At 44.6% G+C, this 18,891-nt stretch overlaps 2 protein-coding genes across 7 annotated transcripts; one reads left to right on the forward strand and one right to left on the reverse strand.

The window, feature by feature from the left end:
* The first annotated feature begins 88 nt into the window (after positions 1-88).
* Positions 89-13,073, forward strand: csf1b (colony stimulating factor 1b (macrophage)). 6 transcript variants are annotated; one of them, XM_038723704.1, is made up of 9 exons: positions 89-323; positions 1,977-2,096; positions 2,181-2,243; positions 2,351-2,521; positions 2,709-2,910; positions 3,002-3,138; positions 11,610-11,653; positions 11,742-11,779; positions 11,932-13,073. In XM_038723704.1, the coding sequence occupies exons 1-8, from the start codon at positions 282-284 to the stop codon at positions 11,776-11,778; spliced, it is 816 nt and encodes a 271-aa protein (XP_038579632.1). In that variant the 5' UTR covers positions 89-281; the 3' UTR covers position 11,779; positions 11,932-13,073. The 6 variants fall into 6 exon arrangements, with proteins under 6 accessions (XP_038579632.1, XP_038579633.1, XP_038579636.1 ...); XM_038723705.1 differs by having other exon boundaries at positions 11,745-11,779; XM_038723708.1 differs by having other exon boundaries at positions 3,006-3,138.
* A 1,079-nt stretch (positions 13,074-14,152) lies between these two features.
* fmodb (fibromodulin b) lies at positions 14,153-17,261 on the reverse strand. The gene is made up of 2 exons (XM_038723710.1): positions 16,149-17,261; positions 14,153-14,745 (listed from the first exon to the last, which is right to left on the reverse strand). The coding sequence occupies exons 1-2, from the start codon at positions 17,035-17,037 to the stop codon at positions 14,594-14,596; spliced, it is 1,041 nt and encodes a 346-aa protein (XP_038579638.1). The 5' UTR covers positions 17,038-17,261; the 3' UTR covers positions 14,153-14,593.
* Positions 17,262-18,891: the final 1,630 nt, after the last annotated feature.

Raw genomic sequence — 18,891 nt, forward strand, 5'->3', positions numbered from 1 at the left:
CAGAGACCAGGACGCTACATCTTGTGAAACAGAGGAGAGGTGGGAGGTCTTTAAAAGGGCCGTCTGTCAGCTGAGACAGTTAGTCTAGGTTTGAACTCAATCTGTGCAGGAGGGGCACGTCAGGCAATGCATTGAAGAACAGCGCCACATGACAAAGTGTCAGATTTACTTAACAGCAAATTCCTTTCTGTGGAGTGGAACTGAATATATGAAAAGGATCTTTTTGCTTCAATGTGTGTGACAGAGGAGTCTGGTGTTTTCCATTGTCAAACACGTACCAGATGACCATCCTTGTGTCAACCCTGATTCAGAGCAAAGCTAAGGTAGGTGAGAACTTTTCTATAATCACTGCAGGAAATAATCTGCTGACGATACACTCTGTGGAGTGCAGGAAAAGAATAGAACATGTTTGTGTAAGTCTGTATGTGAAGTTTGTTTTGCTTTAATGTGCAGTTTGCTGACCTACATACATATATGACGACGAGCGTGGAGAAAAAAAATCATGTGACAGGTGACATTTGCATCATGTGCTTCTACATTTACCAAATATCAGTCACATCAGTAGTTTTATTAGATTACATGAATTTAATTATGTGTCATTATCAGTAATCAAGTGGGTTCCCAATAATGGTCAGAGGCTGGCATGATAGTCTTTCAGCTCCCATGTAGCAACTTGTTTTACTTCACTTTTTAATTTTGTCACTTTCAAATGCCGCTTTTATCAGATTTTATTTTGTATTTTCTTTAATAGTTAAAACCATTATTTTTTCCTTTCCTTCGGGTCCCAGCAATCAGTTTGCATGAACATACTAAACAACTTAGATCCGTGGTAAATCAGGACGCATAATCTTTGCAGGAACCGCTTAACGTTTGTGTTATATAATTCAAAAACCGAAACAAGAGTTAAACTATACAGCGCAGCATTATATGAGAAACAGACGACAGAATATGAAAAGAATACTTCTCGTCTCTCGTGGCTTTCAAAGAATTGCCTTTTGTGTCTTAATACATCTCAGAAGTCGATCCGGCAACATATGAATCAATTTTTATTGTTTCAATTCAGTGTTTGGCGTCTGTCTTCACTGTTAAAAAAGCTGCATCAAAGTCACAGGTCAACTGAGTCAAGGGGACGATTATCAAAGAATACCTTCCAGTTCGGACATTTTGCCCGCATTGTGAGCAACATATGCTTGTCACCATGTTTTAATCCTCAGAAGAAGGATTAAATCCATCTGGAGCCTATTTTACTGTTACAGTTGCCAAAAGGTGCTTGGTAGCAGGCATCATCAGCTACAGAAGGAGTCCGTGCATGTTGCTCTCCCAAGCCAAGCTCCCATGGTAGAGGGCACCATTTGATCCTAACTGGAACTAATCTAACACCAGGCTAGGTTCCCCTTAGGCACTGTTAGTCACACTGCTAGTGTCGCAGCAAAGAGAAGCTTTGCATTTTGCCCAAACTCGACCCGAAACCTGATACTTTGTCAGAACCAAGGCTGAGAAGCAGAACTGTAACAGACAACTAATGTGCAACTGCTTTTCTTGTGCACTTTATTCAAGGCATTGTAACGTACATTTTGAATTGAAAGTCAGAGATTGCTCATATGCACACTGTTAAAATGTTATGGCACAATTAGGAGCATTTTATTTAAGTCTGCTTTGAACATGGTTTTCCTTGTAAAATAATTTATAAGAAAGCTCTTTAAAGAAGAAAAGACGATCACAATTTTGGGAGGGAAAAGTGAATCAGAGAGAGACTGCTATGTGGACTGCATTCATATTGAAATGGTTAAGATCAGGATGCCACATTGGCCCATATTGTTGCCACGGTTGAGTTGGCAGTTGAGAGCATGCATAATCTACTGGAGCTTTCCAGCTGAGTAAATGTCCGCATGTGTGTGTGTCAGCCCCTCCTTAAAGACCTCAGGGGTGTGAAGATAAGGTGTGGTTAACATAAAGATAATAAGTGATTGTGTCAGTTGCAGGTAAAGTGTCTGTGTGTGCTTATGTTCCTGAGCTTCCCTCTGACTATGGCTGAGGTCCCTGGTCCATGCAAACACTCCATCACTAGGGAGCACCTGCTGACAGTCAGGCATCTGGTAGGTGCTGAAAAAACATTAGAAACATGGCTGTTGAAACAGCGTCACAAAACGATGAAATCTCTGTGTTGTTGTTTTCTGCAGATGGATAACCAATTGAGAAGTGGGTGCTCGATAACCTACACATTCATAGAACAGAGAAGTTTGGTAAGGTAACATTTGTTTGATGTTTCTTTTCAAAGGCTTTGATTCAAACCTTCCATAAACTGTCTCATGCTGTCATGTTTATTACACCATGCTCTGATTTCCCACAGAGCAAATGTTGCTTTGTAAAAGCTGCTTTACCTTGGATCCTGGAGCTGCTTACCACCCACTTCAAATACAGTCGGGGCTCAGTCAATGACGGCTACGTTCAGTCCCTGAGAGCGCTCATCCTCAACATCTACTCTCAGAAATGTGTGCCTCAGATTAATGAAGAGGTTGAGGTGGGTGTGAGCTTCTGAGTGGTGAACTTACAGCCTGTTTCTCAGGCCTGATGGATTAAATTGTCTTTAATATAAAAGAAAATAAAGTGAAAAAGAAATATGTGGTGTGAGGAACTGCCCAGCTGAGGAGATAAATCTGCAGTACTTGTGAAAACATTTGAGGTATGTTTCTTGGAATCTGCCACAGGATAAGCCAGAGAGTTTTGAGATGCTCTACAGAGGGTCTCCTACAGAGGCACTGCAGAGGGCTTCAGAAGTGCTGTCTGTTTACTGGGAGTTGGTGACGACGAGTGACGCACCAGTAGACTGGAGATGCCAGCACGAATACACAGAAACCTTTGGCTCTACCACAGAGCTTCCCACAGAGTCAACCACACAGTATTTTACAGGTGGGAATCTCTATCTTTTGGAAAGTTCTGTTAAGAATTTTGAGGATGTTTGGAGCCACTGAGATCACAGATAACATGTCCTTTTCTACAGACAGTTATGGTAGGAAGTCAGAGAAGGCCTCGCACAGGAGACCAGTCAGAGACCTGTACAAGTTTGGCTTCATCATCACCTCCATCTGTGGAGGACTGCTCTTCATACTTACTCTCTACTGTCTCATCACACAAAAGGTACCAGCGCTTCTGTTTCGTTGATTCTTAAATCACATGTGCCCTAATAAAGTCTTGCCATGCATTCCAGTCATATTGCAATAAAGTAGGCCTTGGCAGCTTGGCTGTGCTCAGTGGGACACTCCCTCTTGCAGAAGTACCAGCTGGTAAATACTGAGCATAACAAAACAAGGTGGAGGCTGGACTTTCTGGTGAGAACAGAAGTGCTATTTTGCAGCAGCACATGTAAATAAGTCTGAAAATGCAAATAAGTGCATGGATTCATTATCATTCTCCTATTTGAGGCTATTTGGCACCATTAGCTTTTATTTCAGATAATGCAGTGTATGACTCAGAGTGGTGGTTTTCAACTGGCTGAGCCTCAAAATACACTTTGTCCCACTCTATAATGATTTATTTCACAAAATGAATACTACAGCAAATGCAACGCTTTAATCCCCTATTAAAAACATGAAACAGACAAAAAAGGTGTAATAAGGGTTTAAGAGCCCAATAAAGTAAAAGCCCTGAAACACTACCAGCTGTAGTATATTCTTGGTAAAAACACCGGCTTTCTAGCGAGCTGTAATATGCTGATAGGTCCGCTAATAGGTAAAGGAGCAGTGTTTTGATAAAAAAGGGGGGTAAGCTGAAACATTACTTTCATGAATTACAACCTGGCCTTTGCTTAGTGTAAACGGTACATACAGTAAATCTCTGTACAGGGGTGGTGGTAGTCAAAGCTGCTCTATGTTTGTCTTTAGTGTTTACTTTGTTGAGTTACGTAACCAACATTTTATTAATCCTTGTGGAGAAATCTGTATTCCGCATCTGACCCAGATACATATTTAGGAGTACTGGGCAGCCACAGCAAAGTACTTGGGGACTCTAATTCAAATACTGTAATTCTGAAGTCAGCACTTTGGTCAAGCAATTTCAGGAGTATTGCAAGGACTTACTATGCATGTGATGCATATGTTTGGTATGGGACGTAACCTGCAAGAATGTGCAAGCTGCAACTTTTAGTCCTTTTACAAACATGCGTTGTGTTGAATGGTAGGGTGATTTTGATCACATGGGGGGCAGGGATTTTAGCTGTTACACTAAACCAAAACTGAGGGCGGGTAATGTCAGAGATTTTCAGCATTCAATCTCATTAGAGCTCCACACAAGTGATGAGTTAATGGCAAACAAATGACTCATTTGAGTGACACTCTCGAGATAGTATGGGATTATTGTTCTCAGTACAGTAACTATTTTGGGGCTCTTTCTACTTCTAAACACATTGCATGTCCACACAAGCAATTGGGTAGAGGACGTAAGTGCTGCAGTTAGCTAAATGCATGCACTTTGTTTGTCAGTAGCTGGTTTCTCAAACACAGGTTTTCATTACAGCTTAAATCTGACTTCAGATAGATATTTAAGTTTTGACCAACCAGTAATACGTAGACAAAGAAGGCATATGCAACATGTAGGCAGACGACACTGGACACCAGTGAGCCTCTGTGTTTTGAATGCCAGAAATCACATCAAATTTTGCAGTTGATTTATTTAAATGAGGAAGAGGTAGAGATACATTTGCTTCCTGTCGTGAATTGGTTGTGTCTTGCTCAGATTGAGCTTTTAACTGCCATTTAGCAAGATGGGACTGTTTGAAAGAGCAGGTGGGTTTTAGATGTAATTCGAGGAAGCATTTAAAGTTTATGTTGCAACCCGGTCTCACTCCCAAGTCGTCACATATGGACGCTTGGTCAAGAGCCATAATCGTCAGTTTGTGACGCACTAGGGATCCCTTTGACGTCAATGTTGAGGGAAGCCCTGTTGTGTCAGTTTTTGATGGTAAAGGCAAGTATGATATTTAAGAGAAAAGACGAAGTAAGGAGGTCATTGGGGTGGATAGAGGGCCAGAACCCGGACCTTGAAGCAGGAGAACGTCTCGGGTTACGTATGTAACCCTGGTTCCCCGAGAAGGGGAACGAGAGACTGCGTCGGTTACGACACTATGGGAACGCCTCTAGGCGAAGCAGGTCTGAACGTGAATGAAATCACTCCAATCCTATTGGCCTGTTGCAAGAACGGTAAGGTGTGACGGAATAACCGGAGGAGTATAAAGCACACCTGTACACACTCATCATTAGCTTAAACTATGAAGCAGGTGCTTCAGGCGGGGAGAGAGGTGCGGCGGGCCGACGCAGTCTCTCGTTCCCCTTCTCGGGGAACCAGGGTTACATACGTAACCCGAGACGTTCCCCTTCGAGGGAACTCGAACTGCGTCGGTTACGACACTATGGGAACGAGATACCCACTAAACCGTGCCGAAAACCCCGCCTGCCCCTGTGTGCAATAAAGTGGCACGACTAAGAGGAGAGCGCACGAGTGCCAGGTGCCGAAGGAAGGTCAAGACTGTAAAACCGAATGAATGTGTGCGGAGTGGCCCAGCCAGCCGCTAAACAACATCCTGCAAGAGGCCCCGGAAAGGAGGGCTCGAGAGGCCGCCTTGCCTCTGGTAGAATGAGCCCTCACAGCCACAGGTGAAGGCAAACCGCGCACCTGATAGGCCAGGGAAATAGTCTGAACAATCCAGTTGCTAATAGTATGTTTGGATGCAGGGAGCCCGGCCCTGGGAGACCCAAAACACACTAGCAGCTGGTCAGCCTTCCTCCAACGGGAGGACCTCAGAGTGTAAATACTCAGTGCTCTGACAGGGCAGAGCAGATGAAGTCTCCCGTCCTCCGCCGTCACATGAGGTGGAGGATGAAATGCCTGCAGCACTGTGGACCCTGCCGCACAAGAAGGCACTTTAGGGATGTATCCTGAACGAGGGTGCAGATAGCCCTAATATTCCCTGGGGCAAACTCCAGGCTTTGCGGGGAAACCGAAAGCGCTTGGAGCTCCCCCACCCTCCACAGAGAGGTGATAGCAAGGAGAAAGGCCATCTTGAGGGTCAAGTGCTTAGCCTCAGCTGACTCCAGGGGTTTGAAGGGGGCCTCAGCCAACGCCCCAAGAACCACTGCCAGATCCCAAGTGGGAACCTTGGACCGAGTCGCAGGTCTCATCCTCCGGGCACCACGGAGGAAAAGTACAACCAAGGGAAGTTTCCCCAAGAACCCCTCCCTCAGAGGGGTGTGGAAAGATGAAATAGCTGCCACGTACACCTTGAGGGTGGAAGGGGAAAGACCAGCAGAGAACCGGTCCTGGAGGAACTCAAGTACCTGAACCACCGGGCAGGTAACAGGGTCCACCGACCGCTCCCTACACCAAGTGGAGAAAACACTCCACTTCAGGCCGTACATCCTCCGTGTGGACAGGGCCCTGGAGCTCAGGAGGGTCTCGACTGCTCCGGCTGTTAGACCCGCCTCTAGGTACTGTGCCCCCTCAGGGGCCAGACCCACAGCTGCCATACGGTGGGGCAAGGGTGAAGAACCCGGCCCTGCGCCTGGGACAGCAGGTCTCTCCTCAGAGGGACCCGCCACGGCGGGCCGTCCAGGAGCGACATGATGTCCGAGAACCACACCCGGGTTGGCCAGAACGGGGCTACGAGCAGTAGGCCGACATAGTCCTGGCGGACCCGCTCCAGAACCCCGGGAGCAGAGCGACTGGGGGAAAAGCGTACAGACGTAGCCTCGGCCACGAATGTACCATGGCGTCCAGACCCAACGGGGCTGGAGGAACGAGAGAAACCATAGCGGGCAGTGCGTAGTCTCTTGAGACGCAAACAGATCCACGTCTATGGGGCCGAACTCTTCGCACAAGAGCGCCACCACTTCGGGGTGAAGTCTCCATTCCCCGGGCCTCAGCCCCTGCCTCAACAGCAGGTCTGCTCGCTGATTCTGCGTCCCCAGGAGATACATCGCCCTGAGCGATAGTAACCTCTGCCGGGACCACAGGAGGATCTGACGCGCCAGTCTGTCCAGAGGGCGCGAGCGCAGACCGCCCTGGTGATTCAGATAGGCCACCACCGCTGTGTTGTTCTCCTCGGAACGAACCAGGACATGGTGGCCTTGGAGATCGGGCAGGAAACTCCTTAGAGCCTGGAACACCGCCAACATCTCGAGACAGTTGATATGCCACTCGGATCAATGCACCTGCCAGGATCCCCTTGCAAAGCGGCCGTCCATGACTGCGCCCCAGCCCGTGAGGGAGGCGTCTGTCGAAAGAACCAGCCGGCGACAAGACCCTCCCAGCACGGGCCCCTGGGACAGGAACCAAGTTTCCTTCCAAACTGATAGGGAACGAAGACACTTGCGCGTAACCCAAACCAGACGGAGAGGATTCCCCTCGGGGAAAAACCCTTGTTCCTTAGCCACCACTGCAGGGGTCTCATGTGCAGCAGTCCAGATGGTATTAGGCTGGACGCAGCTGCCAGGAGACCCAACACTCGTTGAAAGTGTTTCATAGTGATGGCGTGGCCTAACTTCACCCCTTTCACGGCAGCCAATATGGTGTCGACACGTGCCGGAGACAATTGTGCCCGCATCGTTGTCGAATCCCATGCAACCCCTAGGAACGTAGCCCGTTGGGTGGGCGCCAGAACACTCTTCTTTGCGTTGAGCCTTAGCCCTAAACGCCGCAGACGAGCCAGAACGACATCTCGATGCCGAACCGCCAACTCTCGAGACTGGGCTAGGATGAGCCAGTCGTCGATGAAGTTGAAATCCGGATGCCCCGGAGCCTCAGCGGGGCCAGTGCTGCATCCATACACTTGGTGAATGTGCTAGGGGAAGTGCCAGGCCGAATGGAAGAACCCGATACTGGTAAGCCACACCCCCGAAGGCAAACCTCAGGAACTTCCTGTGAGAAGGACGGATGGAGACCTGGAAATAGGCGTCCTTTAGATCTATCGTGACGAACCAATCCTCAGATTGGATGTGCGTCACGGTGGCGGGGATGATGAGCATCTTTAACCTGAATCTCCTCAGAGACCGGTTAGAACCCGCAGATCCAAAATAGGGCACGCAGCCCTCCCCTTCCCCGGTCTTCCCTGAGCTCCGTCGGGACTGGATGACGGTCCTCAGATCTCTCAGACGGCTGAGGGTGAGAGCGCCGTCTCGCTGCCCCAGCTCCTCGGGGGGCCCCCGAGAAGCGACACTCTGCTTCCCTCCTCTCCGTAGGAGCTCGTAGAGGGAAGGGACCTACGCCTGGCAGCCTCAGCTGCCTTGGGTCCAGACCGGCGAGGGAGGTACTGGCGGAACGCTTCGCACTGCGTCTAACGCTTCGTGGTTCTGCGAAGCTCCGCCAGATCTTCCTCGGAGGGACCCCCCCTCTGAACCATCTCCTGTAGCAGGTTGGCTTGGTAGGCTTGAAGCACCGTGGTGTGCAAGCTCGCACCTGCCTGGCCCGCTGCCATGTACGCCTTCCCCACAAGCGTGGATGTGGTGCGACATGGTTTGGATGGTAATGCCGGCTTCTCCAGGGAGGACGCAAGTCGAGGGGAGAGATAGCTCGCAAGCTCATCCTCCACCCGAGGCATCCTCCCATAACCACGGTCCCTAACCCCCATCACATTACTGTAGTTCAGTGATCGGGGTGTGGAAAGCCATGTAGAGAAGGGTCTGCCCCATGATTTACTCAGTTCATCATGTAAATCAGGAAAGAATGGCAGAGACCGGCGTGGAGGTGGCGTGTGGTGCTTAAGAAACCTTCCATCAAGCTACCACTAGCCTGTGGTGTCTGCTCCTCCCGTGGCCAGTTGATGTTGAGCTTAGCCACGGCTCTAGTCACCACCTCCAGCAGCACGTCATAGTCGGGCGCGCCCAGATGACGCCGCCCCGACACCCGGAAGTATATCGTCCACTGCGCTGAGCACGTCCGCCTCTTCGGAGTCGGATTGCTGCAGCGTCTCTGGATCCAAACTGCGAGCGGGAGAAGCCGAGAACGGGCTCCCGAACGAGGAAAGGAATCGTCGGAGCCAGCGGATGAAGGTCGGGAAAAAGCCTCAGCCGTCCCGAAAGCCTCCGACAGATCACGCTGTGAACCCATGAGTGAAGCCGCAGGGCCGCCTCAGCGGCCGCAGGGCCCGCGCCACGGGGAAAACACATCCGGCCATCCTCGGAAAGAGAGCCATGCTGTACCTCAGTACCCGCACGGAAAGGGCTTCGCAACGGGCGCAGGCAGCCCCCTCGAGAGCTGCCCGTGCGTGCTCCATCCCCAAACATGAGAAACACATCTCATGAGAATCTCCATCCGTGATGTACCGAGGGCAAGAAAAAACACACCTTCTGTACATCTGGTTGCCGGACATGCTGGTAGACTTCTTCTTCAGGTAAGACACACTGCTTGTAGGACTGGAGCTTTCTTCAAACAACATACAGAGCGCCTGCTGAATAGAAAAAAGCTAATGATGAGTGTGTACAGGTGTGCTTTATACTCCTCCGGTTATTCTGTCACACCTTACCGTTCTAGCAACAGGCCAATAGGATTGGAGTGATTTCATTCACGTTCAGACCTGCTTCGCCTAGAGGCGTTCCCATAGTGTCGTAACCGACGCAGTTCGAGTTCCCTCGAAGGGGAACAGGGTTTGTGTCCCGTGCGAAACAAAACATTAAATGTTTTTATTTAGGCGAGTGAGGTAAATTGACATTAACGTTAGTTAACTTAAGTCTTAATTGACATATATAGCTATTTTAACCCAAACCATGATCTTTTCCTAACCTTAACCAAGTAGTTTTGTTGCCTAAACCCAACCAAGTACTTTCTGTGCCTAAACCTAACGAAACTGCAACGTTTCACGACTTTAATTATACGTTTTATCTTGAAAGTGTAACCGGATATTGCATATTTATTGTTGCTAAGCATTGCTAACTTGACTGTGGATCCCTAAACGTCAATAATTGATGCAAAAGGGCTACCCAAGTCTTTAAAAAGCGACGACAAAGGGCCTTGACCATGCGTCAGACATTTGACGAGTAGGGAGTGAGACTGTGTTGCATGTCCCTATTTAACTGACTGCATGCAGCGACATAATGTGCGCAGCAGAGTAGGAGGGATGATGCATTGCTGGCAGTGAATGCACAGACATTGATAGAGGGTATACAGAATAAAGTGCTTGATGAGGTGTGTAATTCTCCACTTCTGGGATGATGCTCTTAGGCTGCTGGCCATGCTTTCTCCTGTAAGCTTTTGTCTGTCTACCCTGCTCACTCTACTTCCTGCCTCGCTTACTTTTTGCCACAATGCATGTATAAATGTTGCCCTGCCAACTGCTCCTAAGGCCTCAGCGCTGAACTAACTTTAATTCACCTTTATCAATATCAATATGTGTGCTCTGTGAGTAGGATACAAGGGCTTAAAACACTGTATGAGGAAATGGACAATGACACCTTACATGAGGCAGATGCATTTCAGCGAAAATTCCATTTCAAAACTGTAGAATCGGCATGTTTGTGTCAGTTGCGTGTTTTTTTTCACAGTGAAACCTGGATTAGCAAATATTATCATTTGCCTTGCTACCTCAAATAATATCCAATGGTGTTTATACATGCATACATACAAATATTTTTTAAACGCAGTCAGCTAAATGAGCTGTGTAATTAATTAAAACAGTGTGCAGCTTGTCTGTTTTATTGTATCAGTATGTGTGCAAAAAGAAGTCCTGCAAAGTCAAAAGAGTCAGTTTAGTTCAATTAAGTGTCTCATTCAAAGACAGATGGTCAAACATTGTCAAGCCTTTGCTGCAATGTATAGGTTGTAACAAGAGTTGAGCCCTGGGTGAGTGTTTACAACTTAGCTGTAAACTATAGACTGTCCCTGACACACACTAGCTCTGTCCACCTACACACCTTTTGGGCAGTATGGCAGTGTTGATATCAGAGCTTTACTGGAGAAAAGCCTGTAACTGCATGAAGGTCCAAACAGGAGGCAAACATACAGCTCTTTTCAGTACCCGGAGCCAAACAGTCTCTTTCGAAAGACCTGGAATTCCCATCACTACTGCGCAGTTTCCCTGCAGCAGGAAGCAGTGTGTTAAAATCACAAAGTGCAACACTGAAAATACAAAATATTTCAAAAGATAGATTCACCTTCTTGGAACTGACCTGTGAACCAGTCTAGCTTTTATCTGTCTACAGGGGAGAGACAATATCATGTAAACATCTCATTGCCAAGGACTTTAAAGTGAAACTCCACCCAGAATGTATCTTTTGCCTGTGAAATGCTCTCCTGTAATTTTGAGAGGTGGCTGTTTTTTTTAGTTTACTCAATCAAGGAGAACAGAGTTTGTGGTGCAGCTTGGAATCATAGCAGTTATAATGGGTTTTAGATTTCCAATGTGTTCCAACTCTGTCATATTTTTACCAAAATATGGATACAGTTGTTTTTGGTCTCAATCTTTGCACACAACCCTGTGTGTCATCAGTCAGAGCTCTAGCAAAATGATTTAGTTACTTCAAAGTCAGAAAGGAAGACATGAGCTGTGCGTCTGTTACTCTGTCAGTCACCCTAGGTATTCACCATGTGTGTCCTATTGGTTTTTAAGTTTTTTTTCTCCAAAACAGAAAACTCACAGCCCTCACAGATCAAGATCATATACAAACTCAAGGTAAGAACAACTATAAAAGTAAAAATGGTCAGTCTTTCCATGTTTATTGAACTCATCCTAATGCATACCTCTGTCATCTGGTTTAAAGCAGAGACCTGCAGGAGATAGAGATGGAGCCACAATAGCGTGAGTATCCCTCTAACCTTCTAAGCTTTATGGACTTAAACAGCAGGAGCTGGAACAGATTAAGTGTCTTAAACAAACACATGTGTCACCTTCAATGTAAAGTATGACTACAGTGCACATACATCTTTATGTTCTTTTTTGTCTCTCCTCAGGCGATAAAGAGCGCATCACTGCAAGAGCAGATGGAGCACTTGTGAAGCTGTACATTTTATCTTTTATGAACATGTTTTCATATCAGTATTGTGTGTCTAATGTATCATGCTCACCTATTTAATCGGAAGCTTCGCTTTGACTGAGAGCAAAGATGGACCTTATTTCGAATAATATGCTATGTATATTATGTTAATGTATTATCTATTGCAGATATCTTTTCAAGTTCACTAAAAAAAAGTTTTATTTTTACACTAGTTATGTATGTTGAATAATGTGTCTCCAGTTGCTACCACTTAACCGTTTGTAATGATGTTTGCCAAACACAAGTTATTTATTAGTTTGACTCTATTCAATCTCCATATTGATAATAAAAAGTTCCATCAATACTAAAATCCAAAATATAATGCTCTCCAGCTGTCCAGCTACCAATGCATTCATATATGAACAAAATGAAATCCCATCTAAAGAGCAGGTGATGACCTCATTAAAGGATTTCGGCCACTAGAGAGCCAGCTTTCTCTTTGACTTTACAATTTATAACGAGTCAAAAATGCTTTTATCCTTGCCAAAACGGTCTTTCCCACTGCTTTGGAAAGCAGTTGACTTCCCTTCATTATCGGCCTACACCGCTGGTCAATACACAGTCTTCATGCGGCCAATTTCTATCATCAAAAAATGTGTATATCCATTTTTTTGCATAACAGTGTAAATAGCTTCAACATGAACTCTGGAGAATACTCTGTTATTGGTCAAACACACTGAACTGTTGTTACTGGCAAAGGGAGCAACGATACAGATACAGATACACACCAGTCGCTATTGCAGCTTCACAAGAAATGTCTTCACTGCCCGGGGCGTGACAGGATTTGGTGGGAATAACGTGCTACTACAGTTTACTGATATGCATGCATGACATTTAATCATTACAGAGTGGCAGTGGCAAATAACAGGATAACACTAAGAGAGAGGGAAGTGCATGTGCATTCCCTAATGTTGTCATAACTTTCATCCATGTCCAGCCTAATGTTGTATAATAATACATTGCATAATGTCTGCGTTTTAGAAGAATTGGACAATTCCCCACAAAGTGAAACATTTTGTGCATCTCGGAGAGGACCACATCAGTAAATCCTGATTCCCACATGTGTGCTGGCCTCTATTTTGTTTTTGAAGAGTCTGTGTAGGAAGATGAGAAAAAAAAAGACACAGCCCTACCCCACAGCCTCTGCAGAACCACATGCAGTCTGCAATATAACATGATCTATAACACACTTAATTTCACAGGCTACCGCTTATCAGTGCGCAAACCACTGTTGCACTGGCAGTAATCCATTCTTCATCCCCAGACATTGCTCCATTACAAAACAAGGAAAGTATTTCTATAATTCAATTTAGTGCCTTTCTGCAGAGGATTAAAGGCAGCTGTGGAAGATGAAAAGGCAAGTTGTCTTCAACAATAAATATGTGGGAACTGCTTCAGACCAGTTAGAATTGTCAAGAGGGATTCCGCCCTTTTTCTCTCTCCCAACCTCTCTGTCTTTTTTACCTTCAAATTAGAGGAAACAGAACATGTTGTTGTTTCTAAAAATATATCATTGTCAACAGTTACATTAGAGGGACAAAAAACTCTTGAAACATTAATTTTTCTTCAGCTGTAGTACTGGGTACAAAAGGGTGGATTCCTAGATAAAAGAATCACTTTAAACAAATATTCATAGTTTTCCGGCTAAGTGGATACAAACTGAATAGTGTCCATTCTCATGTCATAAATCCATACTTAATGACTTCATCGGTCTGCCAAGCCCATGTTTTTCTGTGACATACTGTACAATATTAATAATAGGTTACCAAAACACAGTTACTTGGGGGGTAAAAGGGGGGGAATATTAGATTATTAGATACAGTTTTATCAGTCTTGAAACTGATGCATGATTATCTTTGAGTAGGCTCATTTGAGTAGGAATACATGTTTTTCAACCGTTATAATCAGAAACACTTGATCACACAGCTTTCAATGTTGAAGGAATAATCATGAACTCCCTTTAAACTAAAAGTATTCTATAGATATTTTATAGATATAGTAACACCCAGCACAATCAAACAGTAAATACATTTTAATGTGCATCACAGATAATTTTCTAAAGTGGCCAACTAATAATGAGGATCATTGCTGCTCATCCTGCTGTTTTATCACCTTGTGCCACATGGTGGAGGCAAAGATCCAAACTGAATCTCACACCAATGATTGGCAGTTTAAGAGTTTATACTTTGCCAGACATGACACAAAGCGAAATAGTTGTCATCATCTACAATGTATTTATACTTATTTTGCCAGAATACTGGAACTGATAATCTCATCTCGTTTGTTGTCAGTCATCTGGCCTCTGTCATCCATATGCCTGTCATCTGGATCCATGATTATACAGCTGTGGTATTTCCCGTTGACTAATACTGGAACTGTTTAATCATTTGGAATAATAAAAGTAGATCTCATAACAATTTTAACAATACACGATCTCAAACATGTATTAATACAGTGGACTGTGAGCAGTATAAGGTAAATAGAGTGACATGTTGACATGTGACAAGAGGCTGGGGTGTTGCAGATGGAGCAACACCCTGGATGAGTTGAGACAAATCGGTGCGAGAGATCAGGAAGCCCTATACATCAATGAAGGAAACATGCCGCAAACAGTAGGCTGCTTCCGCAGGTATGGCTTTGGCACTGATCTCATTGGCATCCAAACGCAGCATTCTCAGCTTGGAGAAGTTTGTCATGTCGGTTGTACTGCAGAAACTGCCCAGGGAGAACTCTGAAAGACATGAGGGGAGAGAAATATGAAGGGAGGCCTGTGAGTCATGTCAAGCAAGAACCAGTGTATCCACATCCCGAAAATAAGTACTGCTGCATATTCCTCCAGGGACTTTAAGTATGTCTGTGCAAGAAAGCCAGAGTTGGTTCTCATATTTCTCTGGAAGACACTGAGTAACAATATCATATTAATAAATAAATTATCTTGTTTGATTACACTTTCTATTCTGGGTTTTTGTTTTACAGTGTAAATTTTTATTAGAGTTTTTTATTGTAAGTTCATATTGTGTATGAGCTTCCACAGAAGAAAGTGTTTATGGAAAACCCCTAGTTCAAGGGAAGGGCGTCTTTTCAAAGTCTGACACACAGAAAAATCCTGCTTTTGCTGTCATCTACTGGTTGAAAATTTCGCCTTGCTGCACGCTCAGTTCCCACCCCAAGAGTGCAATGTTACATCACAGGTAGGCGTGACCAAAAGGGCAACAAATCCAACACGGCTTTTAAGGACTTTAAAAATACCATATGTTGTTAGAGGCTGGAGGATGTTGAACTTCCAAATACTGTTAAATGGTAATGTGAAAACAAGGCAGCTACAAACAATATGGGGTGAGCTAGTGAATGTCTGAACTTCACTTGAGTACAGAATCACACAAGTAACTGGAGTGCATTAAATCGCTGGAGGGCGCACATGATAAGCTAAAGTTGGGCTAAAGGGCACTTGTGTATAGAGGACGCACAAGAGGAAAATAAGATCAGCTACTTCAAATCAAATACGTTTTCCAACAAACAAACTATCAAACTTCATTCAAACTTATTCTGCAACCTAATTTACAAAATGTACTGGGTCATGTTAAGAGGGTCAAAAGGGCACAAAAGCTTATGCTTTCCACCCACATCTGTGTCATTAAAGTTTTTTGAGATTTGTGTGTTTATCGCTCAGTTTTATAACTGAGTGTGCGACACAGTGTGTCTCCTTCTGTGCCAGCCAACCCAATTATAACTAAATCTGTTAAATCTGAACTAAGTAGATTCTTGTGTATCTGAATTTAAATGAGAAAAAAAGGAATAACTGGCAATATACAATGCATTACATTGCAATATATTATTATTACAGCTCAGCACTGTAAACCATGGCTGCAGGGTCCATGTACAGAATGGTATTTAAGGTACACAATTAAAAAGTTAAAGTTAAGTGATGATAACTATTATCAAAACATTCAAATAAAGTTTTACCCATTTTAAGATTGGTTACACTCAAAAAAAATGTATTATTAATAATAAGAGTTCTTTGTGGTATAGTATACATCGCTCTTATATTTCCGATGGGACTTAAAAATCCTTTCAATGTTTAGGAACACTACATGTTGTTGCGCCAAGACATCTTAAGTAACAGAGTGTCCATACCTTTGATCTTATTGGCTTGTAAATAAAGGTTCTCCAGGTTCCTACTGACAACAGGGATCTTCTCCAGTTTATTAAAAGAAAGATCTAGCTCAACCAGCGTGCTGATATTGAAGACATTGGATGGAAGTCCTTTATCTGTCAGCTTGTTGTGAGCCAACCGGACAAACTGCAGTTTGGGATACTTGGTAAGAAAGCCCGTCGGCACACTCTCTATGTTATTAAACTCCAGGTAGAGCTGCTGCATCCTCTCAGGGAGGTTGTCAGGGATTTTCCTCAGCCTGTTTTTTCTCATATCCAGCATAGTCAGAGACTTCAGTCCCTTGAACACACCTCCAACGTCCTCTATGACATTTGCCTGGAGCTGAAGGGTGATGAGGTTAGCCATCCCCTCAAATGAGCTGGAGAGGATTTTTGAGATCTTGTTGTGGCCGAGTCGCAGGTCCGTGATAGACTTGGGCAAGTTGGACGGCACACGTATGAGGTCATTGTGATCCAAGAAGAGCCGCTCGAGGTTCTTCAGCTTGCTGAAGACGTTCTTGCCGATCTTGTCTGAGTTGAGCTGGTTGTGAAACAGTACAACCCAGACCAAGTTAGTGGCGTTGTCAAACACCCCATCCTGAATGCCTGTGATCTGGTTATGCTGCAGGTAGACGTACTTAATATGTGAGGGGATGTAGGGAACATGCTGAAGGTTGCGGCTGTGACAGTACATAGCTGTGGGGTAGGTAGAGGGACAATCGCACTCCAGGGGGCAGTCCACGTCATCGGCCCACCAGCCGGCATTCCGCCGCCGCCCTCGCAGATGGGACAGCCACTGAAACTGGCTGTAATGCTGGCCGATGCTCAGATCCACTACTCCCATTATGAGGAGGAGCAACACTGTCCGCATGATCACTGATGGAAAATCCAGGAAGAAAAAGATGTAATATAAAGTTTATATGAAGTCAAATATAGGATGTTACCCTAACAACTCCCAAATCTGTAATACACTGATAGCATGAAATGTTATGCAACTAACACTGAATTACACTGGTTTAGTAATTTACGACTGATCTGCTCCACTTTTTAAATGTACAGTAGGTACAGTATACCTACCAGTTGGTTGATCAGAGTCGATGCCTCCTCCCTTGCTCACGTTGCCTGTGTCTTTCTTGGACTGAGTGGAATATGTTGGTGCTATAGAGTAAATACCCCGTCTCTACACAGCCCCAACCACCCACTCTCATTAGAGCACATACATTTTTCCACTTACATGTAGAAACGACAACATATCACCTCCAGACATGTCAATATCAATCCCATCTGTGAACCGGTACAGACATCTGCTTTTTAACAACCTTGTTTTCCCTTACTGTGTCATGCCTTATCATTAGCACAGCCACTCGAAGTCTGGCTTGTTGTTTATTGTTGTTTTGTGGAGGTTATGGAGCGGGTGGGGCGTTACGTATAGAAAATTTAATGAACCAGACTGGACGCTGGCGGTGTGTTTGTCAGATAAAACAAAATCTAACAATGAAGTTGCAGCCTATGTCATCATACACTATATGTTTCAACATGTGCAAAGTATGACAAACCCACAATCATCCTCCTTAAAAGAATTTTTCTTCCTTTCTCTGTTCCTGCCTTCTTCAGGTACTCACTACTTTTGTCAATTACAGTGTTTAAACTGTAGAAAAAGTTAACATATGTTTGTGTTGGAGCATGCTGAGAGAAGAACACCATTATCACCCCGCAGATTGTCTTCAGAAAGGGCCTCGCCATTGATGTCCTCGACTGGAGCACGAATATTAGAGACAGAGTTTCAGGGATTACGATTTGCCTTTTCTCTCCCCGCTGAATTTGCTTCCCGGCCCCTTTGAGGAAGTAGTAAGACATGCTGATTTGAAAATGGAAGTTGTTCAGCAAGTAATAGACCTTAATGACCAAACAATTACATCCCCTTTGAGAGGAGAGGGAACCTGAGGATACACAGATGGAACTCTTTTGCATAAAGGCCTTTTTTTGTCACAACATACAACATTTTTTGGGCAAAATATGTAACAGTATTTTCAACTGATGTTACATTCAAACCGTGCTGTCAACATTAATTATAAATGGAAATCCCCCCCTCACAAATGTATGTTTCCATCCAAGGTAGACAGTACCATTTAAAAAGGATGCAGGAAAATGATGTTCCTTTGAAAACCAATATGTTGGATTTATCATTCATTCATGTTCAAACAATGTACAAATTTCCCTTTAATTCTTTTATACACTCAACATTAATATTTGGTTTATGGAAAGGCAGCTTAGTGTGTGTCTCTGAATGCGCCACAAAGAAAGTCTAAATTAAAACAGGATGCAAAAGCTGGGAATATTATCTTGAAATTAGAACATTATGTTTAATCAAAAACATTCTGTGTGGGTGTCATTTATTCACAGATCCAACTACAGCTGAAAATCCTAAATAGTCCCAATTACATGACAGCAAACAATAAACGTTCAGTCTGGAGCCACTCTGCTGTTGTGAGCTGTACCATGAGGTAAAGCCGAAAGTATTTATTTTGTCATGAATGGATTTCACTAAAGACTACAGATGGTGTGGATTGTAAGAAAAAAATACTAATTTAATGGGTGGTGGTGGCGCATAGATAAGATGCTTGCCTTTGGTGTGAAACAGCCACCATTGTGTCCCTGAGCAAGACACTTAACCCCTAGTTGCTCCAGAGGTGTGCGACCTCTGATATGTATAGCAATTGTAAGT

Source organism: Micropterus salmoides, unplaced genomic scaffold (genome assembly GCF_014851395.1).
Source record: "Micropterus salmoides isolate LMB-PRFRI ecotype aquatic unplaced genomic scaffold, ASM1485139v1 Ms_hic_scaffold_16, whole genome shotgun sequence".
Lineage (NCBI taxonomy): Eukaryota > Metazoa > Chordata > Actinopteri > Centrarchiformes > Centrarchidae > Micropterus > Micropterus salmoides.

Bases quoted from the DNA above. Each gene is read 5' to 3' on its own strand.
- csf1b (XM_038723704.1), top strand. From the start codon at position 282: ATGACCATCCTTGTGTCAACCCTGATTCAGAGCAAAGCTAAG. The intron at 2,522-2,708 runs GTGGGTGTGAGC...AATCTGCCACAG, and splicing joins AGATTAATGAAGAGGTTGAG to GATAAGCCAGAGAGTTTTGA. The intron at 3,139-11,609 runs GTACCAGCGCTT...TCTCCAAAACAG, and splicing joins ACTGTCTCATCACACAAAAG to AAAACTCACAGCCCTCACAG.
- fmodb (XM_038723710.1), bottom strand. From the start codon at position 17,037: ATGCGGACAGTGTTGCTCCTCCTCATAATGGGAGTAGTGGATCTGAGC. The intron at 14,746-16,148 runs GTATGGACACTC...CATGTCTTTCAG, and splicing joins ACAAGCCAATAAGATCAAAG to AGTTCTCCCTGGGCAGTTTC.